At 35.4% G+C, this 23209-nt stretch overlaps 2 protein-coding genes across 4 annotated transcripts; one reads left to right on the top strand and one right to left on the bottom strand.

Annotated features, from left to right (window-relative positions):
• Window positions 1-369: 369 nt before the first annotated feature.
• LOC101208241 lies at window positions 370-7776 on the bottom strand. Its single transcript, XM_011655660.2, has 2 exons — window positions 7304-7776; window positions 370-3161 (listed from the first exon to the last, which is right to left on the bottom strand). The coding sequence occupies exons 1-2, from the start codon at window positions 7341-7343 to the stop codon at window positions 1075-1077; spliced, it is 2127 nt and encodes a 708-aa protein (XP_011653962.1). The 5' UTR covers window positions 7344-7776; the 3' UTR covers window positions 370-1074.
• Window positions 7777-15173: 7397 nt separating this feature from the next.
• On the top strand, window positions 15174-23070 carry LOC101219653 (mediator of RNA polymerase II transcription subunit 11). Of its 3 annotated transcripts, none has more exons than XM_004144600.3 (4): window positions 15174-15355; window positions 16316-16384; window positions 16499-16615; window positions 22324-23070. In XM_004144600.3, exons 2-4 carry the CDS (start codon window positions 16331-16333, stop codon window positions 22507-22509), a joined length of 357 nt encoding a protein of 118 aa, XP_004144648.1. In that variant the 5' UTR covers window positions 15174-15355; window positions 16316-16330; the 3' UTR covers window positions 22510-23070. The 3 variants fall into 3 exon arrangements, with proteins under 3 accessions (XP_004144648.1, XP_031740627.1, XP_011653961.1); XM_031884767.1 differs by lacking the exon at window positions 15174-15355 and adding an exon at window positions 15894-16163; XM_011655659.2 differs by lacking the exon at window positions 15174-15355 and adding an exon at window positions 15895-16188.
• The last annotated feature ends 139 nt before the right edge of the window (window positions 23071-23209 follow it).

Here is a 23209-nt window from a genome sequence, read left to right as displayed (position 1 = left end):
CTTTGAGTATAAATTATGTACCCGTAAGTTGATTTGAACTTTTCTGAAGTTGCAGTATTACTATCTTTGGTGTATAGATTCTAAAAGATTTTGAATAGAAATTAAGGTTTAGAATTGCGTGGTGATGTTCAAATCAGGTAGCTATGTTTTGAAATAATATGGTAAATCAAAACTTCTACTTCATTAATTGATGGTTTTAAAATGTTCATTTATTGATACTCTTAAAATGTTTATGAAAACATAAGGGTAATCTTTATTGCTAACTATAAAGATATTTATTTTAATTCCACGTTTTCTCTTGTGACTGAAAAATTTCAGCAGCATCAGGCTGCAAATACTTTATACAAAAAAAGTAGTAGCGAAGTAGAATGAGGAATACAAATAAAGCTTTTATCCATACAGAGAAATTACAAGTTTCTTTTGAATGTTATACTGTTCGACAACATAGACCTCCAACTCTTCTTTTCCTCAATTCTGATTATTTCAAGGACACTGACCCAAATTACCAAATAAATACACTTCAATCAACTTAATCACAAATCCCAAGTAACAGCCAAAGACACACATATACAAATGTACTCTTCACACCAAATTCAATACTAAATTCTACTTTACCTAAGAAACTACCTCGAAACATTTTGGCATCTACCTTGGTCCACGCAGTTATAAATCAGTGTCGATATTGTCGTCACTGCACTTGTCTCTGGTTGACCAACGCTAATGGAGGTTAAGAGCAGTGCAATCTTGTTAGGTGTATATATCAATATATATTCCAGTCAATTGGTATACTGTGACTACGCTAAGATGTTAATCAATTCAACATACTAAAAGAAAACATCACATCTGAAGAGGGCCCAGGCTAAAAAACGAACGAAAGATGGCTAGCTGATGGGAACATTCCTTCGTAATAGCCACCTTTGAGTCCAAAACTTTGAACCTTGGGAATGTAATTAAGCCATCAACTAACCTGCAGCATCCAGTCTTCTCCAACCAAAAATGCATAATCACAATTGGGAAGAGATGATGTCAGGAGATAGAGTAGCAATTTTATACAACATAGCTAGCAAAAGAGACCTAGCCTGACGTATCAATTTCCTTCCCTGGGTCTTCATCGTGAATATTTCTCTTCAACCTTCTTAACCAGATGTTGTAGTCCATTGGATATGGTGTTCCACATAGACTATCCACATAGTCGGCAAATGCTTTCAGAACCGTAGACATATCACCAAGCTTCTGCTGGATTAATCTCCTAGACCAAGAGGTCTCTCTCCACAATAACGCCCCCTCAACAGAATCCAGATCAGGAAAAGCACCACCAGTGGCATAATAGAGCATATAAACTAGGCTTTCTGCATCTGAGGCCGAGCAGAGTTTCCCCTCTTGTAGTGCAAAGGTGGATGAGAAGTGAAGATTCAAAGCAGGACGGTCCCTGTCTTCAAGAATTGCATGTCCCCAGCCAATAAGAACAAAATAAGGCCGTCTTACACCAGATCTCACACAAACCACATTCTCCGGCCTGATGTCACCATGACGAATTCCAGCTGAAGCTGCAGCTGAGAGTGCAGACAAGCAGTCATGGCAGCACTTTAATGCTTCTTCAGAATTAAATCTACCTCCATTTACCATGTCAGCTATCGTTTCACCAACTGGGCTGGTAACAAGAATGGGCGTGCCACACCAAGGGTGGTCACAGTTGCCACCTGAGCTAGGTCTACGACACTGACCGGGATGAATGATCCTCCCAGATGCACTTAACTGAGGTAGGTACTTGCTAGATAGACCTTTCTGTTTCATTACAGTTAGCACCCTGGTCTGTCTCTGCACTTGATACCACAAGTTCATATCTTCCCATGCTTCTAGCTGAGAAATTCGAGATCCAACGTAAAGAAACAGACTCTTTCCAGGTTCTTCGACAGGAGAAGCTATATAAAATTGAAGCTCCCCAGTAGTCAGGAGTTCATTAATCTGATAACCTTTTTGCCGGTTTGAATCCTCCAACCACAGCACGGATCCTACTTCCAACTTTACTATCTCTTCGGACTTAAATTTGATTGAATCTTCTTGAACTTCAACAATTTCAGGAGAAACACTTTGTTGTTGAAACCTAAACAAGCCATTTCCATTCACTCTGACATCTCCCAACTGCCTCTCCACTCTTCTAGTTTGCAAACGAGAACTATGATCCGCAGCTAGATCTTCAATGGAGTGCCTGGGAACTCCTGCAAATTGAACAATACAATGGAAGGTTGCAAAAAGCATCTGTAATGCCCCAATATCTCCCCAGTTTGCATTTCCAAGCTCGTTCCAGATCCTATCAATTGGAGAAACTGATATTGTAGCATATCCTTTTATCCATTTAGCAGCACATTCATACACATTATTCAGGTCAAACTCCAATCTACTTAAATCTCCTTCAACTTTCACAACTCCTCCATACCGTGAATCAACAAGAAGAACAAAGACAGAGCTCAAACTTGGTGAATAGTTTGATTTGCTCAAGCTTCTTGACAATAGCAATCGGATAGCATAAAAAAGGGCCTCACCTAAAATAGACAGAGAAGGGCAGCTCTCACGATCCACAGTGAGATTTCCAATATCAGAACTAAGTACAGCAAGAGTAAGAATTTGGTCCCACTTCCCGTGAGGATGTCTATGATTCTTTAGCAATATGCCAGTGGCAGAAAGACCTTCAATCTTCCCACTAGCAATTGCCTTCTCAGCCTGGTAAAATTTTAAATTATCCCTGTATAAGCAGCCAACATTAAAAGGCATGGGCTGATCTTGACTCCAAAATGCCTCCCACAAACCTTTCACACTTGCATGAAGAAAATCTTCAACAGCAAGATAAGCAGTTGCTTCCACGCCATCAGAGGCAGAAGCATATATAGGGCTGGGCATTCGAATCAGCTGCTGAAATGAAATCCCTTCTAGTGCATAGTCAAACTTCTGTAAATCAATCAACTCAAATGGCACATCAAAAACAGACTTTTTGGTTCTAGAACTCTCTGATATTTCTTCGAACCAATCCTCAAGTTTAGCTGTGAAGATCTCACTGTCTGAAAATCTGTTAAGAAACTCCTTCCGGTATCTAGACTTGCTTCCTGTTGATACACTAGACCTTTTTGTTCCAGAACCCACTGATTCCTGGTCTGGTGATATACCTGTCAGAGGAAGTTGATCAATTAGCCTCAAGCTGGTCTGAATTCTCTATATACATAAATGTCGGTACTTTATGTGTGATGGTAGCTTTAACTACTACAATGACGCCAACTCTAAAATGTGCCTACTCAGTACAGACTTCTCCTCACTCCCTAAAATGTGACTTGGGATTCTCAGAACCACTCTTCGAGTGATCAAAATTAGGATATACATATATATATATGTGTGTGTGTGTGTGTGTGTGTGTATAAAACCCTAGCTAGTAGAAGAATAAGTTTTAAAATAATAAAATAATAATCAGCATCTTAAGAATATTTGGTTAATACATAAGTTGTTGATGCTAACAGAAACACACTTTCAAATACTTGCCAAAACGATGAAAATTCAGCACAAATAAGAAAGACGGATGAAACTAATAGGCTTTCATTAATCAATACACAAATACCTTATGAATGCCACATGCAAAAGCTCATCTTCCATTAAGGTAGTAAAAAGTAGAATATAAAGAAACAAATGAATATTCTGGCTCTCAATGTGAGAGAAGATGCTTATTTATTGAGAAAAAGTAATACAAGTTGGTTACTTTGTAACTAAGTAGTTTTAACAAACTATAACAGTAAGCTAAAACAGTAAACTAGAAAACAGTAGGTATTTATTTACATCATTCCACCCCCTAGCATCAAACTCGTCCCGAGTTTGTTTCAAGATGTCGTGAAAGTTAACTTTCACCCATCAAGTGCATGGTGTATGACCAAACCAACGTCCTATGTTTTGAACAAAAATATTACGTTGAATGTCTCATAGAGGAAGATTGTTGGCTCTTTTTTAATGCTTGGAAATTCTTTAATGTATCTTCGTGTAGGCTTACATGATCTCCTCTTCCTTGAACAACTAGGAAGTTTGTTTGCCACAATATCACCCTTCACATTTTTATTTGATAAATCGTCATCTTCTATATAGTTTTCATTAGTATTGAACTTATGGATATTTCTATTGTGAAATATTGTACCACAAATGTTGTCTTCAAAAGCATCAGTATCAATCCTGCTTGGTCCCTGAGATTTACTCTTTGAACTTAAGTTTCCCAATTGAAATCCTTAATTCTGTCTGAAAGAATTTTCAGCAACTTCAACAAGTGTATTTGGCAAATTGTTTGTTGCATGGAATTCCTTTACTTCATTGGCATCATCCAGCACATCAAGGTTAGCGATGAAGAGATGACTATTGATCTTTTTTGGATTGACACCTTTTTCATTTTTAGCTAAGGGGCATCGGAACAATAAGTTCATCAATTGGAATTCATAGGTATTCTCCCTTCTTCTATGGATTTCTTGGATAGATGGTCAGTTTGTTCGCAAATCCTCAAATTAGGTCTTTGATATACATTCTCTGCTTGTTTCTTGGGAATTGCTTCAGCCTTCTTCCCATTTGGATCACCAGCTTTGTCTTTCTCTTGTTCTTTAGTGGACTGAGTAAGAGAAGAGTGTGCAGCAGTAGACTTATTGCTAGTGTTGACATTCCACGGACCTCTTCTTGTATTTTTTTCTTGAATTCAATTCATTAATCTCTTCTACAGATTCTGCATGAGTGATGGCATGATGGCGTCAGAAAGATTTAGGAAAGGTCGTAATCTTACCTTTTCCTTGATATCAAACCTCAATCCTCCAACAAACCGAGCAATGAGGTGTTGTTCATTCTCCATCAAATTAGTTCTTGCTCCCAATCGGTGGAATTCTTCTATGTAATCAGCAACAGTTCTGCTTCCCTGCTGGCAATTTTGGTACTGATTATAGAGGGTTTGTTCGTAGTTGGGTGGAAGAAATCGGACCTTCATCAACTTCTTCATTTTCTCCCAAGAAGCAATATGTCTTTTTCCATTTTCTCCTCCTATTGACTTCAGTTTGCCCCCACCACTTTAAAGTCACTAGATGTACTTTCTTCGTCTTGGGTGTGTTCATGTAATTAAAAAAAAATTCAGTATTCTTTAGCCAATCAAGGAAATTTTCTATGCTTCTTTTATCGTCATAACTAGAAAGATCTATCATCAGCATGTGGCCGAAACCTTCTGTTATGATCATTTAGTGTCCTTTCTTGCAGTTCATCGTCAGTAGAGTTCCAATCTTGAGGTTTTTGGTAGTAACCTTGGATTCTTGGATGGGGTTCTTGGTAATCTTGGACTATTCTCCTCCTTTCTTGAACTTCAAACTATCTTTCTTGATGATTTCGCCCAGCTCTATGTATTCCAGCCCCAGAATGCCTCACTGCCCCAATCTCGGACGAATTCTTGACGTTCTTGATGCATTATTTGAGGAGATGCTAAGTTTTCAAGTCGTTGCAAAACTTCTTGACGTGTAGCTTCAATTCTCTCAACAGAAGCTTCCACGGACAGTAAGCGTCGTGAGGACGTTCTTGGAGAGAGGAAGGGGTTGCATCCGCCTCTTAGTTTTGAGCAAGTTGCTCTGCCAACGCCGGGTTTACACGTCGGACAGCCATTTGGCCCAGAAACTTTTGGTGCTCTGATACCAATTGGTGTAACACTAAGGACTACTTTTGAATGAATGAATATTCTGCCTCTCAATGTGAGAGGAGATGCTTATTTATTGAGAAAAAGTAATACAAGTTGGTTATTTTGTAACTAACTAAGTAGTTTTAACAAACTGTAACAGTGAGCTAAAACAGTAAACTAGGAAACAGTAGGTATTGATTTACATCAGGTTAATACAAAAGTTGTAGATGCTAACAGAAACACACTTTCAAATACTTGCCAAAAAGATGAAAATTCAGCATAAATAAGAAAGATGGATGAAACTAATAGGCGTTCATTATCAATACACAAATACCTTATGAATGCCACATGCAAAAACTCATCTTCCATTAAGGTAGTAAAAAGTAAAATATCAAGAAACAAATGACAAAGTTGTCATATGAAATAGAATTACATACACTCCTGTTGTAAAAACCAATCACACTAGACATCTACTTATTTATGCAGTTACTTCTCCACATAAAAGCTCCATGACGTTATTTTGTTGGAGATTCCAAATGATCACTTATAAATAATGGAACCCAAAGTTGTATTTCATAAGTTACATCTGAGCTCCATATCACTCATAATTCTTACAGTCACACCCCGTGCATAATAACTATCAGCATCCAACAGAAACAGAGATCAGAATGCCCCAAAATACATACAACTATCACAATTGACTAGATATGAAAAGGGTTACATAGAGGCCAACAAGCATTAAAAATTTCCCTTCTGACACACTGGTCTCTTAAAAACCACGGAAACTTTAGTTTGGCTAGTATGTCCAGCCAGACACTCTGACACAAGTTGGACATGCGTTAGACCACTTGTTAGCATAATAAATATGTCAGACACTAGTTAAACAAAATCTATATAGGTCCAACAATTGATAAACATAAGAATTCAAATAAATTGAGGGTCAATGCATCAAACCCATTTTTAAACATATAAGTGCTTAAACTTATTTGACTTCAAAATTTCCTTCTTGTATAAAAAAGATGTATATTTTAGTAAATGTGTCCTTCGCCTGCAAAATTCTTTCTTCAACGACGCATCACCCTATCCTCACCATGCACTATATGTATCTCGTATCCATATCTGTGCTTGTTAGGACATTGGTTTCAGCCATAACCACTCAACTTGAGTGACTATTACTCAAGAGGCTGTTTGCAACAGGGATGAAAAGTTTTCATTTCCATATAAGAAGGGACCAACAGACATATTTATCAGCAGTTAATTTCATTTCCAACTATTAGAACCACAATCAATAACACTACACCAATCATCATACCAAATACGCCACAATTATGAATCAAAACTCAATGAGACTTCAAAATTGAAATTGCCAACAAAATAACTTAACCCAGAAACCCTAAAGCGTCCACCTCAAAAAAAAACCCCACGATTTCCATCTCCATTCTCTGGAAAATCCAAGACACCCAGTTCGTAAACCCCACAAAAACTTTTCCAAGAAGAAACAAAAAGTAGGGAGAGAAAAAGGAAAAAGAAAAGAGAGAAACAGAAAAAACCCAACACTCCTCACTCACCGCCACGACAAACGGAATAAAAATCCGGCAAAAAGAGAGAGAAATTCGGAATTAGAGTGAGAAATCTGACCTTCCATTGCAGAAATATGAAGTTGGGAGTCCAAAAGCATTGACTAGGAACCCCCACAATTTCAAATTGGACTTCAAAATCCAAAAAACTCCGATTTGCGTTCTCCGCAAAATTCTCTTTGCTATGGTTTTTCTTTTTGATCCTCACTTCACGGATTCCATCGAACGAACACGAACTTCCATTTCCAAATTCTCTTTGCGTTCTCTCTCGAGAGTGCAATAGTAAGTAAAAGCCGGCATGTGGTGTCAACCAGGGGAAGATCAAAGGACCCGACCCGACCCTATCAGATCCGATCCGATCCGATCCATGAGTATGTTTCGTTTGTTTGGGGCTTAGCTTACGACAAGTAGTTTTACTTTCTTTCTTTTTATTTAGTTGTTAGGTTTTGCTTTAAGTGTGTTGTCGTCTTGCGTTTGGTCATATCTTTTTTGCCTTTTCGTTGGGGAAATTCTTGGTGTCATTCATCTAAATTTTCCCTCTTTACCTAATTTCACTCTTTTTTTTATTAATGATTTTTTTTATAGTATAAGTTCTTTGTTCGGGTGAAGAAATTATTCGATCAGATGTCTACATTGTAGTTTTTAACTATAATTTGTATGAAAGGTAAATTTGTATCTAGTAATTGTTATCGATGAGGTATGTAGATTTTTTAATATGCATTTAACTATTAAAAAACTAATCTCATAACTATTCTACTTATTTTTTTTCTTTCAACTATGAAAATGGTTGTTGGGCGATAAAATATTTGGTAAAAAAAGCTCACAGGATCTTCATGTACCATCAATCCCGACTTTATAATTTTAGGAGAAGATGATCCGCTAACAATAAGATTAATGCATTGGTGTGGTGCTTGTTACAAAACTTTGATGTTTAAAAGTAGTTTAAAGTATCAAATGTAGCTTAGTTTAATAATTAAATGTAGCTAGAGATTGGAAGAAAAATAAAGGGTTCAACAGAAAAAAAGGGTTATGGTAATGTGGACAACATGAACACATGAAAAGGAACGATTTGAGTTCAATGTTAACGTCGTCTCTATTATAACATAAGATGACAATTTTTCTTAAGAAAGATAATATCTTTTTTTTTAAAAGGAAAATTAAAATAGAGAAATTGGAGTAGAGAAACAAAATGCAAGATGTGGTATTAGCATAGTTATGAGTTTGCACATGAGTACTGACTTGATGGTTATGCAAGGTGTGTGATTGAGATTATGTCGATGGTTAGTGAACTTTCAAGGAAGCTAAATAGGTGGAAGTGCACTGATGAAAACTATTTGTTGTCACTTGCAAACCTTAGATCAAATACATTTATGTATAGTTACCAACTCTACTAAAATTACTACTGAAGTGTAGCATTAGTGGCAAATTTGGTTCAAAACCATTAGTGACTAAGATTCGAATTAAACTAAATCCTTAAGTACGATTGGGATTCAAAAGCATCCTTATAGAATAAACCTTCACATAAATTTCTAGGATTCCATAGTTAACTAGGTAGCTTCATTAATCAACCAATCTATGTTTGAACCTAGCTAGATTTAATTAGCACGCATTCAAGGTCTATAGGAAATCAATATTACTTAGCATACATTATTCAACTTTTGATACATGAGTTATTCAAACTAGATGAACGAATAAACATAAATCCATGATAGAGGAGCCATTCCATACACATCTAAATTAAACAAAGTTGAAGAAACATAAATCAAAACGCATTCAGTCCAGTGAAGAAAACTTTTTAAAAATAAACAGTAAAAAAAGAAATCAAACCAAAAAGTGGTAGAAAGATGGAGAAAGAACTTTGAGTGTCTCCTCCGCCTCCATGAGTTTTATATAGAAAATTGTTGAAGCAGCTAGGCGCTAAGATGCAATGTCTATGCGCGAAATACTCTTTCCGCAATGCCTACCGAGAACCCATGCGCTCTAAAATTACACAGCTACTAGTGGTGTAATTTTGCCTCTTTTGATTTGGTTGCTTCTTAAGGCTTCAAACCCATCCCTTTTACCTCTGTTTACTCCCCAACCCCATCACTTATTTTAGTCACACCTTTAAACCGATCCTTTTGTTGCGACAATTTGTGTGGAGAAATTAGTTGAAACGGGACAAAGAATTATCAGTATAATAAAAGAAAGTTGTCAAAAATAGCTAAGCTATAACAAAATTTTATATTTTATCAATAGCAAACATTTGATAGACAATGATATCCTTCTATTAGTGACATTGATAGCTATGAAAAATCAAAGTCTATTAGTGACTATCATTGATTGAATCCAAAAATTTTGCTATAGCTTGTAAATATTTTAATTTATTTTATCATTTTTAAAAATGCTCCTATTATAAAAATCATTTATACAGAATTTGATTTTCATACTTTGCTAATATTTTTGTTGCAAGTTAACATAGTTATGATGTCAGTTTTAAACTAACGCATGTAGTACACAATAATAAAAGTTAATATACATGTTAGAGTTCCTCACTAACATCATAAACAACTATTATAGTATGCCTAAAATAACATGGGAAGAGATGTTAGTTTGCAACCCCTACCATAAACAACCGTCATTATACCTAGATGATGTTGTGATGTGAATTCAACCATTGAACCTTTTCATGTACGTGAGGACCAATTACTAGAAGCAAGACAAAGAAGATTCAAGAGACTTTTACACTACAACTTCAAAAATTAGCAAATTCACATGAAACGATAAATAATTTTGAGCAAAAAATTATTTACAATGTTAGTTCAATGAGTCAAGATGAGAATTGATCAATGATGACATGGCAAAAGTTCTAGAGGAGTTATTGAAGACGTTGTAAAGACTTTCTACATTTTTAGTTTTTATTTACTTATTTATTTATTTTGGCTTTTAATTTAGTATGTAGCCTTGTTTTAAGTTTTATTTTCTTCAAAAGGTATTTAACTGTATTTGGGTGGCTATTATGTTTTCACCCATGCATATATTTTCTTTAATTAGCATTTAAGTGTGAGTATTGAGCTTCCACCCAATGCATAACCATTTAGCCTATAAAATGACTTGTAATGCTCTTCAAAAAGTAGAATATCAATATTAAAAAGCATGTGCTTATTCAACTCCTTTTGATGTTATCTTGTTCAAATCCTATTTTAGATTTGATGTAAAAAATCAATTCATTGGATTAGTCTTGATCAAACTATTCATGGAGTGAATTGTCTTAGGATCTAAGAGTGACTATCGTAGATTTTAGGTTTTTTGTGAATGTTTGCAAGAATCTGGGAAGGACCTCTAGCTTTGCATCTAACAAACATAGTGGACGTTTATCATTTGGTATCAGAGCATTTGGTTATCATCCTCGGTTGACTCTTAAGGTGAATTTTTATCTTTACTTATTTCAATTTTTTTGTTTCCAAAATTTCTTTGCATGTAATATTTGACGTACTACAACTTGTTTTGAAATATTTTTCAAATCTCTTCTGAATCATTAAAAAAATAATCAGTAAAGAAATAAAAATAACGTAGCAAAAGAAAAGTTGAAAAAAAGAAAAAGTAGCAAAAAAAAAAAAAAAGAAGATCCAAAGCACTTTATTTTTTTCTTTTTTTGTTCAAATTTTTATGTTGGGATCCAAAAGCTTGAATAGAAAATTGGTTAAGTTTGAAAACTTCTATATGTAGGTCCTAAAAACAACATCGAGGAACCTTTGTTTGGACTCTGTTTTTTTTTTATTTTTTTGTTGAAAACTGTTCCTTCGACTGTTTCTTTGCTTTATCTTGGTCGTAAGCCTTTATGGTTTAGGAATTCCAATCCATGGACTTTCATCTACATTCCTGGCATGGTCCCTTACACATTTACTAAAAAATATAGGTCGGAAAGCGATCTTGTTTGGGTAGGGCTAAGGTGCCAACCAAAAGGGTTGAAAACATTGCCAATGCTTCCAAACAGTGACGAACGTTTGATGGGTGTGAAAAACCATCGAAAATGCATTCCTTAAAAGAAAATGAGCCAAGTTTGAGAACTTCTTGAGTCAGTCCTAAAAAAAGGTGATAAGGCACCCTTGGACATTGGATCTAAGAACTATGTTAAACAACAAGACTCAACCAGAACCAATTTGATTTCAACCTCCAAGATAGGCTACATACAAATTGCTTAGATAATCTAAGAAACCAAGAATCAGACAAAGTTAGAAACTTTCATCAACCCTCAATCTTCAAAGCACTCAACAAGTAAGAAAGATCAATCCTCACTTGAATATTCCAAATATTCATGCATTCTATCACAAGAACACACAAAAACAAAAATTCTACATTTTAGAATTTTCAGACTTCAATCATCCCAAATTCTTCTTTTTTAATGTGGAAATTAAAATCGTATTTGTCCTCAAATCCTTATACAAAAACAAGGAGCACCTCACAGCCTGAGGCCAAGGTACAAAAGCGGACAACGCTCACAAACACTCCAAAAACAAAAGAACAAACGAAAGAACAACAACAAAAGCAACCAAATAAAGAATAACAAAAGCACAAATAGGCAAAACAACCCAAAAAGCAGAGTAGGGAAACAAACACAAAGAAAACAAGCCGACAAAGGAAAATAATAATAATAATAATAATAATTATTATTATTATTACATATTCATATATATATATATAATTAATTAATTCCAATTCCACAACATCGACTTTTTATTTGAAGATCCCAAATTAACTTAAATCCTCAATTTTCTAAATTAACAAAATCTTTTCCAATAAATTAATTACTTTAAATTATCATAAATTCCAACCTGAATTATCTTAACCCAATAATTAAATTTTAACTCCAATCCCGAATATAACACCCAAATAATTTAATAATTAATAAAAACTTACATTTCTTTTTCCAACAATTATATTCCAATATATAATTATCAAATTTTCTTTTAAATAAATCTAATTCCTTCTCCTTCCTTATTTATCCAATCATATCAACTTATCTCTACAATCAAGATTTATTTTTCTTCAAATAATTAATTATCTTATATAATAGTTTTCATAAATATAATTATCTTCGCTCTTTTCCATAGTAATTATATATATATAACAACATATACATATAATTATCAAATCTCTCACAAAAAAATTTCACACTTTAATTTAATTAAAATAACACCCAAATTATTTAATTAAATTCATTCCCAGCTGACAAAGAATCCAATTCTATTAATTAATTAAATATTCAATCAACAAATATTTAATAAATTCTAATTCCACGCAATCATCAATTTTAAATAAAAATATTTCAAGTAAATGCTCAATAGTTACAACATAATTAAATAAAATTAAGATAATTAAATTCAATATTACCTTAGGTTTTGGGACGTTACTACACCCTTACAAGACAGACATGCATTACACTGTTGTATAAGGGTCTAACTTTGAAAGGAACGTCAATTTTTTATTCTTGTTGTACAAAAAAAAACAAAAAATGAAAGAAACTATTTTATTCGAGGAGTAGACCCCAGTTCAAGGAATAAAAGAAGAATAAGAATAAAATGAACAATATATTACTACAGCTGACATAAATTGTCACACCCCAAATGGTATTGCGACGATAACGTCGAAGTAGTAGGAATAGGATGTAAGTTTGTTACAACCTTGAAATTTTCTTATCGCAAAATCTTATTCTTAACTTCTTTTATACTATCAACAAAACTCAAAACACAATGGTGGTCAACCTAAATGCCAAATATAATAAATACATACCAAAACATATACTTTAATAATAACACTTTGACCAAAACAACTAATGCTTAACTATTTTCAAAAAGTTTGGAGTCATTTCACCGCAAATCCTTCAACCTTCTTCTCTATCAAATATTCATCAATCAAATATCTAATTAATTTCATTGTCCATAAAACAAATAATTCTCCTAATGTGAAATCAATAACTCTCAACAAACTAAATTTAAATAAGCAAAACTAGTGCACAATGTCCAACGTTGGAAGCGTATCTGTCATTTATGTGCAGGCTTCTCGACCCCTTACTGATTAGTGGCAACAACACCTTGAGGGCAATTGTTTGCTAAGTGCCCCTCTTGGTTGCATGTAAAACAAACCCTCTTATTTGACATGCAACGACCTATATGATGCTTTCCACTAGTACGACAAGTAGGCAACTTCCTCGTGGTACCTCCTATCTTAGTGACCTCCTGTTGGTGACAATGGAAGGTGCCACCTGAACTCGAATATCTAAAGGTAATGTCAGCAGGCTACTACTCAGCCTTCCTCTTCTGTCCCGAGGTTGACCCCTTCTCTAAAGCCTTGGCTAGCTCTAACCTCTAATGCAAACTCAAATCCACTGCCATGCGTAGTGCATCAACCCGGTAGCTGGTCTAAGGGCTCGAACGAAACCCTAGATCTCTGACTTAAGGTCTCTAACAAACTTGTTGGCTCTCTTAGCCTCAGTTCTCACTAACTCAGGTTCAAACCGAGATAACATGTCAAATTCCTGATCATACTCCTCCATGATCATATTGCCTTGCTTCAGCTTTAGGAACTCCTAGCACTTGGCATCTCTCACTATGGTGGATACGAATTTGACATAAAAATTCTCCTTAAACTACTCTTAGGTGATGTGATTCATATCTCCACTTAACATCCTCTCGGTGGACTCCCACCAGCCTCTGCCTTTGTCAGTCAGTAAAGACACGACGCACTGAACCTTCTGGTTGTTGGAGCACTTCATGTAATAAAATATAGTCTCCATCGAACTCAACCACATCTGCCCCTTAGTGGAGTTTGCTAAGGATCCATCAAAAGTCCAACGGTTATACTTCCTAACATCCCTCATGCTTGGCTTTCGCTAAAAGAATATCAGGTAGGTTCTGGGCTACAATAGGGGCCTGAACTCATGTAGTTTGGATCTTAACATTTTCAGCTAGTGTCTGAACATGATTTGTCTCGATCTTCTGGGTAGACTGACATTGTGCCAACGCTTCGAACAACAAATCTCTATACCTTTGCTCCATGGTAGCAATGTCTGCATGAGTGACAAGTGTAGAAGAGCGACAACGTGTGACCAAGGTTTGCGTGGTAAAGGGAGGAAGAAGATGAATTGCACGCAAACCAAAAGCTTCTTTATAATAATAATAATAATATCATTATTATTATTATTTATTTTCCTAATATCTCACTTTTCCTTTTCTCTTCCAAAAACAACCATTCTCTCTCTTTAATTAATTATCCATTCAATCGTATTTTTCTTTTTCTTCCCTGAAATAAAAATATACCAACTTAATAATTATATTTCCTTTAATATAATAATAATTATTTCCAAAATTTAAATAATACCGTAATAACATATATTCCTAAATAATTATATTATCCCCAATAATATAATTATTCTTATCTTCCAATAATATAATTATTCTATTTTCCCCAACTTAATTAATTAACCAATATCATTCCACAAAAATCTCAAATCACTCTAATAATTCTAACACTATTAAATTAACAAAGATAATCCAATTTAAAATTGTTTTTTGGGACGTTAATCTAAACAATGGGCATACCATAGTTAACACAATGTTTAATGTGGTCAAGACGATTGTTTGAATTTGAAACATTTTTTTCATCGGATCATATATCATAATTATTTAGAAGAAGAATTACACATGCGTGTAACCAATTAATCCCATGTTGATTAGGACATTTTTAATATTTATGAGTGTAAATTTTGTTTTCAAAATTGTGAAGCAAATATTACGGTGGTTTCTTATAATTTAAAAAAAATTCCTTTATTTTTCCATCTCACGTTTTAAAAATGAGTGGTGAGAGAAGTGAGTTGAAAAATAAACTCTCACCTCCTTTTCATTTTCCCTCTTTTACCCCCACCCAACTTTTTTTTATCCACGTTTTATTTTCCCCCACTTTTCATTTTTCCCTTTCTAAACAAAATTACCCTCACCCACAATCCACCGCGGCTGCCGCACGTTTCCTTGTAGTCGTCGTCGAACATACAATCCGGTTGCCATCAATCCACTCGCGTCGTTTTGGTCCTGCTCATCGTCGCAGGTCACCTTATCGTCGTTTTTTTTTTCCTGAGGTAAGCTTAAAACATGGTTGAAATTTTTGTTCTTACTTTAATAAAGCGTGAAATGAATACTATGCGTACAATCAACAACATAAATGAAGTTTTGAGATGTGGGTATTTCAAGCTTTATTATGTTCATTAAGAATCTTCAATTTCACTAACTTTACTTTTAATTCTCTAATTTCAGTTTTAATTTCAATAGTTTTCTTGATCTTCTTGAAGTTTTATTTATTTATTTATTTTTCTATGTATGGATTTGGGGTTGGTGTATTTTTTAGGTGTCAAATGCAAATTATCTATGTGAGTCTGTAATTGGTTCATTTTATATACATTTGGACTATTTTCAACTCTAGTAAACAATGCACTCTATTGGGAAACTTATTGGAAAAAATCTATAGAAACTTTTTAGGTTGTTAATCAAAGTGAATGTCATGAACCATTTACTTCTTGCGTATTTTATAGGTTTTTTTTTAAAGTTTTGATAGTTAAAGAGGCACTTAGATACTTCTTAGGTACTTTTTAAGTTGGTTTGAGGGTGAAATTGTTGTTGAAGTAATTTTGAGACTTGAAATGCTACTTTCACAAAAGCCCATGGGATGCTCGAATCCGAAGCAGCCACCTAGCAAATCCCTATCCCAAGTTGGAGTTCCCAAATCCAACCCTAGCCTGCCCGATTTCCTTCCATTCTTTTCCTCTATGTAGATCTTCCTACAGTTTCCCAGATTTTTATGAGGATCTATATTGTTCATCGTTAATGCCTTCACAATCTATTGGATGTGGCAGAAACCTTAAACCTGGTTCTTTGGTGAAGAGATCCTTTGTAATAACGGATGATTTCAGCTTTAGTTGAGATGTTAACCTTTATTACTTATTAGGACACTATTTTTGGTTTGTTTACCAGTAATTTTTTTTTAAAATTTTGTTCACGGTTTAGTTTGTTTAAATTTCTTTTTGCTGTGTGATTTATCACAGCCAGCATAGCTCTTGATGGATCCGCCGGCCCATAATACTTCATTGCAGCGCCTCCAAAATGTGGAGAAGGTTGGAATTACTTTCAATATCACAAACGTTTTGTTTCTAGTTCTTTGCATGGTCTTTATTGCAGCACCATGTTGATATAATTTTTTGGCCAACTTTTGTGTTTCATTCCTGCAGAGAATTGTGAGGGTTTTAGAACTAGCAGGAGGAGTCATGGAAGAGCTTGCCAACCCTGCTGGTCCAAGAAAGGAATTTGTCAACAATCATTGCAGTGAGTTCATGCAATTCATCAAGGTGAGCCTTCTGTTCAGATAGGTTTATTGCCTCGCGTTGGGCGTCTGTGTTTAATGACGTTTGTACTTATTCACTGGGTTTTTTTCTTAAGCCTTTTATTTCTCAATAGGTTAGGATCTGTTCGGTTCCTTCTGTGCTGTCATGTTTGTATGTCAAACAGTTTTTCTGTTGCAATTGTTTATTTTTATTATTTTGGTTGACCCTACTTTCTTTCATCTTGTTCTCTCCATGAAAGTTCGGTTCCTTCAGGGTAGTCACTTTTGTATGTAAATTTGAAAGTTTAGGTTCTTCGATTCAATGATCCTTCGTCTTCTTTCTATTTTTCCCAAAGAAGTGTTCCATCATGGGTGAAGGGATTCCAAATTTTGGGCTCCCAAGCCATCTAAGGGTTTCTCTTGTAACACTTTTTTTTTCATGTATTCTTTGCTCCCTTCCTCTCTGTTTGGGTGCGTTTGCATTCTCCTCTCTTTGGCCAGCTAAAACTTCTAATGATGTTGAAGTCTTTGTTTGACAAGTTCTTGATGGGAAAGTAAACACACAAGATCTTCTACAAAGACATTATCATTCACTCAATTGCAATAGTATATTTTTTGTTGTAAGGAGGATGAGCATGAATATTTTTTAGTCTTTTTATTTTGTGTGTGTCCAGTCTAGCTTACACACATACCGACTAATCTTGCAAGACAACTTGTCTAACCCTACAGTATTTGGATAGAGGAACAATAGGATTTCTGGAAGGTCTTGTGGAGTGTAGTTGGGGTATCTTTTTGCTACACCCCAACTAAACGTGTAGGATATTAAAACTTCAGTAGGCGACTACCATGGATTGAACCTATAGTCTCTTAGTCTTAGAAGCATCTTATGGCATAGTTGTTTTTGTTCATTTTGTGGGAATTCAGATAGAGGAACAATAGGATTTTTAGAGGGTCTAAAAGATCTGGAGATGATCCCTGTTTGGGTGTTTGTTCGCTTTAATTCCTCATTATGGGTGTTTGATATTCGAGCTTTTTGTAATCGCCAACATCATTTCATTCTTTTTGATTGGAATCCTTTCTTGTATTTGTGCTGAGGCTGTTTTCTTTTTTATTTGTTTTTGTGGTATGCCCTTTACCTCCATTCCTCTCAATAAAAGCTTGGTTTCTTATGTAAAAAAGAAAAAAGAAAATTTTATGGCAAGGCTTCATTGTATAATTGCATTATTCTAACAATTCAAGCATGTAATAGATTTTCTTTTTCATGGTAACTTCACCGGAAATTATCATGGAAAGCTTACATTCAAGCAACTAATTTATAGAAATTTGAACTCTGATTAATTGTCATATTTAAAGAATGTTATTATAATAAATTTCATCCTATCAAAAGTTCAGAATCAGAGGAATCTAACAAAGGAGGAAGAGTGGAGGAGTAAGGTAGGTCTGCTCTCTCCTCTCTCCTCTCTCCTCTTTCTACTGGCTTATCCTTTGATTTTCTGTACCTTTCTGTGATTTCTCCGACATCTTCTTCAATCCTTGGCTTCACTTTTAGTCTTCTCTGGGGTTTCTTCAACTTAGTTCTTGCTCATGGAAGTAGCAAGTTGCAAAATACTAAATATGCACTTTTGCGTTTGGCTGGATAACGGCCACTTTCACGTGGAGGACGTGGAAGCTCAACGATCCCTATTCATCCCAGAAGCCCATCTGAATTGGTTCCTTGTAGCGATAGCAGAGTTAGTCCGAGGCTTGAAGGATCGGTTCTTTCTGAAATTTGGGGAGTTAGACCGTGGGAGAACGAAGATCTTAAATTTCAGATTTGAAATTGGCGGGGTTTTATGTTGCGATTTTTGGCCGGCTTCAGGTGGGCGTTCAACCATCAAGGTTTCTTCAAAGGAAGACAAAGAGGGGTGGTCGTCCTTCCTCTAGATGTGGGAACAGTTTATCAAACTTGGAGAATAAGAAATGGTTCTCAAGTCATCGGCTTCCAACTCAACTCCCTTCGCAGTTCCAGAGATTGTCTAATGCTGATGGAGTTAAGACCGGATTTTTTTTAGCTAATGAGCAGAAGTTAGGAAACCCAAGCCATAACAAAGGTAAGCTTGAATCCTTACAGCCTCCCATGTTTTGAAGTCAGGAATTCAAAACCCCTTGACCTTTGTTTGAGCACTAGCAAAACAGAGCGTTCACTGGGGTCATTTGCATTTCTACCACTCAAGTAGCTGACGTCTCCTTATTGGGTGCACAAGAATGAAGAGGTTATTGAGGAAGATTTTAGCACTATGTGGATCATTTCCAGGCTCTTCGTATATAATGATTGGGGAAGGATATTGCCAAAACTCTGGAGGCTCACTTTCAAGACAAAATCAGCATCAATCCTTTGTATGCTGATAAGGCATTAATCCGCCTCTCTCGAAGGAATTTGGAAGATTTGGTTGAGACTCCTAGTAAATGCCAGCATATTGGAATCTTCCATCTTTTAGTCAAAAAATGGAACAAGTTCAAACATGGCAGGCCATTTATTCGAGGATTTGGAGGGTGGTTGTTCATCAACAACTTACTGTTAGATTATTGGAAAAATGATGTCTGTCTTTGTTGCAATTAGGAATTATTTCGGTGGCCTTGAGAGCATATCCTTGGATACATTGAATATGGTTGATGTGTCTAAAGATAAAATTAAGGTGAGAAAATCTCTGTGGTTTTTTACCAACAATGATAATAGTAGGATGCTTTTTTTGGAAAATTTTATCTCAACTTTGGAGATATTGAAATTATTGAAGAGCCCTCAGCCGTTCAAGATGCCCTCTTTATTAAGTATTTCTCAAATCCGATAGACTTAGCAAGAATTGTTCTTGTCTTAAAAGATGAAGGCTAGATTTGAATGTTTCTAACCAGGAATGAGATCTTCTCAATTTGTCTCTTTCAAAGCCAAGCTTCTCAAGGAACCCATGCGTTGACTTCAATAGTAATCTCGACCAAGCTTTACCGGTCAGGGCTCCTTGCTCATTTTGTCGCAATCTTCCTCCCATTGCAGTAAATTTGGTTAATCAATTCAAACTAAGAGGGAACAAGAGAGAAAAATGTGACTGAATCCCTTGCTTTGCCCAATAAGAATCAATGCGGCCACACAACAACCAAGCAATTAAACTCCTCTCAAATTAATTCGGCTGACATCTTTTTAAATAAAGGACAGATGGCACCTCTCACACGTCAGACACTAATAACCTGCAAAATTTTCGGCAGCTGCTCACTAGGCCATAAGAACTTTTAGTTCCCTCAACGGCTGCTCTAGAACCCTTAAAAATACCTTCAAACTAAGCTCATTTCAACTCATCTTTAGGTTCTCTCTCATCTTCTTCTCTCCAACATTCCTCAGCAAAGTCAGGCCCAAGAGCAAAATAAAAAAGAAAGAAACATTACAAAATCTTCCCACATTACCTCAAGCCATTCCCAAATTTTTTCATTGAAAGAAAAAATCTAAGAGGTCTTAGGCTAAACAATCCTTAAAAGCCAAGATAATAGGAGATCAAGCTCTTGATTTGATAAAAACAATCCGCGCCCACTCTCATTCCTTAGTCCAATCCAGCATATCCAAGTTTTTAGAGGCTAATCCAGACTTGTTGAATGTTAGTTGTACCCAGATTCTAGCTCCAACTCGTCCTACTAATTGAATTGGTCATGACTCTCACCCTACACAGTTTAAGTACTTAGAGCTCTATTTGCCCAACTTGAAGGTAAAACTTTTTAGGGGCTCTTTGAGCAAAACCCCTATCAATCCCTCTAGAAAGAAGGGTGAGTCTTCCTTTGACTCCCCTTTCAACGTTAGCAATGAGAAATTCGAGTTTTATGCTAAGTAAGTCATCCGAGCTTGAGAGGCAGAAGCATTTTGAGTCTTTAGAAACAGATCTTGCACTATTTCATTGCAACGAAGACTTGAAGTCTGAAATTTTGTCCTTTGCTACTTGCTCGTCCCCAGTCTTGCGAAATACCAGGTCATCTAAAATCATAGTTGCCGACTGTGAAATTATCTTAATTTGATTCTTTAGACAGTTAAATGTAAGTTTCTCAGACGATTGGTCCAATTTCTGGCTTTCCTTAATTTCTCTTCACATAGGTGGCAAGTAAAACCTCGCTGATTGTGGTAGATGACTTGAGATTGGTGTTGATTTTGATCTTTATTTCTTTGGTCTGCCTAAGGAAGTAACTTCTCAGGTTTGTTTTTGGGATAGGCTGATGGTATTGAAAACTTTTTCGAGCTTTCTATGGGTTCAGTTTATATTGGCAAGACAGATTTGGGGCAACTGTTTGCATCTTCTTAGCGGCTCTCTTTCTCTGATCATTTTGAAGATTTGGGCGTGCAAGTTTTCAGTCTCAAATGGGTTCCTTATGAGAGAACTTTAAGTTTTGATTTGTATTTAGCTTTCTACTTTTGTTATATCTTTGAGTCGTTTGTTTTTGTTTGTTTATTTTCCATTGGAATTTGTTTTTTGGTTGCCTTCTTTTTGTTTGCCAACGAAATAAAAACTAGCTTCAGTTTTAGTTTTGATTGTATTCTTCTAGTTCTCTTGCTCTTAGTATAATACTCTTGTACTTTGAGCTTAAGTATCATTTATTATCATAAAGAGGCTTGTCTTTGTTAAAAAAAATGTCTAGAATCCAGGTAAACTTTACATCTTTTGTCCCAGGATCGAAACTTGGTTCTGATACCAGTTGATAGAACACTGATGTAGTGTTTCTATTATATTGATATCTCAAACAGAAGATACAATATGAAAATACTAGTGATCCTCAAAAGTAGAACCACAATAAGCAGAATTCACAAACAACAAACAGAACTTATCCTAAACAGAATTTGCAAGAACAAATCAATGCAGAAAACATAAAGAAAATTACTTAGAACAAAAGAACCTATTCCGCTGCTTCTCCTCTCTCTCAAGGAGTAATGCAGCCTATTTTGACTCCACAAATTTCGTACCCCTCTCCTCTTCCACCAAGCATTTAACTACCCCTTCAGATTTAACCGCCCTCTTCACCCTAACTGCTGGTCCCACCCACGTGAGCTTCCTCACTCTCATTTCTGTCAGAATTCTTCCGTGCATCACCCTCACGTGCCATTTTATTTCTTCTATTATATGTAAACAATAATGGGGTCTAACAGATTCCGTCCTGGAAAAGCGTGGAACTATTAGGCACATTGTGGGAACATACTGGGATACTATTAAGCACGTAATGCTTTGTTAATTTGTTGTTAGTTTGTTGGGTGAGTTGGAGGGTGTAGTTGGGATATTTTTGCTGATTGATATTAACTTTTTACCATTTAGTTCTCAGAATCAGAGTCCTACCCTAACAGATTTTAGAGAAGAATTAAAAGATAATTGTTTTGTGGTTGTTATGCTTATTTTTTATAATGTTAAAGATGGAGCATCATGATCAGGATTTGGTAACCTCCGATATTTAATTTCAAGTGAAGAGTATGGATATATTTTCTATCCACAACTCTCTAGTCTCAGTTAGTTATAATAGTTATCTAATTGATGACAACCTGCCCAAAATATCTATTAAAAAATCTTGAAAGCACCCCCCTTTCTACTTTTTGGAAGTTCATAATAGGTGTTTCTCTCTCACTAGTAAAGTAAATGTTTCATTTGAAAGTGTCTCAATGCAATCCTGTATTTCACCTAAAATCTCTTTGAACTATATTTGAGGAATAACGTGACATTTTTACTTCCTTGAAATCAGGATATCCAAGTTACATTGCGGGATGAAATCAAAAGTGCATGTGAATATCGTCCATTTGAGAAATGTGATTATAGTTCAAGGATTACTAACGAACTTTGCTGCAAGAAACTGGAATATATGGTTTCGAAGTTGGATGGAATGAAACAAACTATTGATGATTATCAAGTGAAAATAGAAGATTCTTGAGTCACATGTCCTAGTGAGCTTCTAATCTATTTCTGCCACTTCCCCCATTTGTAGAAACGAAAGGTTGAAGGAGAACTTCAGTCATGTATGTGTATAATTCATCTCTAGTAGAGCTAATAGCATAGACTTTTGACTGTTGATTCATGCAAAGATCCTACTATAGTGTATCTGTTTCATTACCCTATGATTATGAGTTTTTTAGTATCAATTTCGAGGTGACAAAAATCCAATTCCAGGTAGATCTTCTATCTCAAGGGATGGCAAAACTATTCCTTGTTTTTCCTTTAATCTATGGCCTTTTCTGTATTTTTATGTGGACCATATCTCATTGGCTGTATACATTTTCTTTCATTTGTTTTCGTCATGGAGCCTGTCACCTTCTCACCTTCCCGATAATAAGCAGTTGTTTTTCTGGTTTACTTGGAACTGTTAGGCTGTTTGGTGAACCGGAATGGAATGAGTTTACAATGCAATGTACTCCAAAACCTATGTTTGGATTGAGTGTTTTGAGTCTGATTTGTAATACTAAACTTTATTCAATTCCGACAGTATTTAACCCAATCTTTTTTTTTACTGTTATCATGTTTCAATTTCTGTTTTACCCTCAATTTTAGATGCATCCCAACGCTCTTATGTTCCTAGTAATCTGATTTCATTCTAGCCCACCGAACAATCTCTACAAATCTTGTTACGTGGTGGT

This window comes from Cucumis sativus, chromosome 4 (assembly GCF_000004075.3).
Source record: "Cucumis sativus cultivar 9930 chromosome 4, Cucumber_9930_V3, whole genome shotgun sequence".
Taxonomy (NCBI): Eukaryota; Viridiplantae; Streptophyta; class Magnoliopsida; order Cucurbitales; family Cucurbitaceae; genus Cucumis; species Cucumis sativus.
Note: the sequence above shows the minus strand (reverse complement) of the source record. Positions and strands in the feature narration are given on the sequence as shown.

Bases quoted from the DNA above. Each gene is read 5' to 3' on its own strand.
- LOC101219653 (XM_004144600.3), top strand. From the start codon at position 16,331: ATGGATCCGCCGGCCCATAATACTTCATTGCAGCGCCTCCAAAATGTG. The intron at 16,385-16,498 runs GTTGGAATTACT...TCATTCCTGCAG, and splicing joins GCCTCCAAAATGTGGAGAAG to AGAATTGTGAGGGTTTTAGA. The intron at 16,616-22,323 runs GTGAGCCTTCTG...CCTTGAAATCAG, and splicing joins AGTTCATGCAATTCATCAAG to GATATCCAAGTTACATTGCG.
- LOC101208241 (XM_011655660.2), bottom strand. From the start codon at position 7,343: ATGCTTTTGGACTCCCAACTTCATATTTCTGCAATGGAAG. The intron at 3,162-7,303 runs GTCAGATTTCTC...TTCCTCTGACAG, and splicing joins TCATATTTCTGCAATGGAAG to GTATATCACCAGACCAGGAA.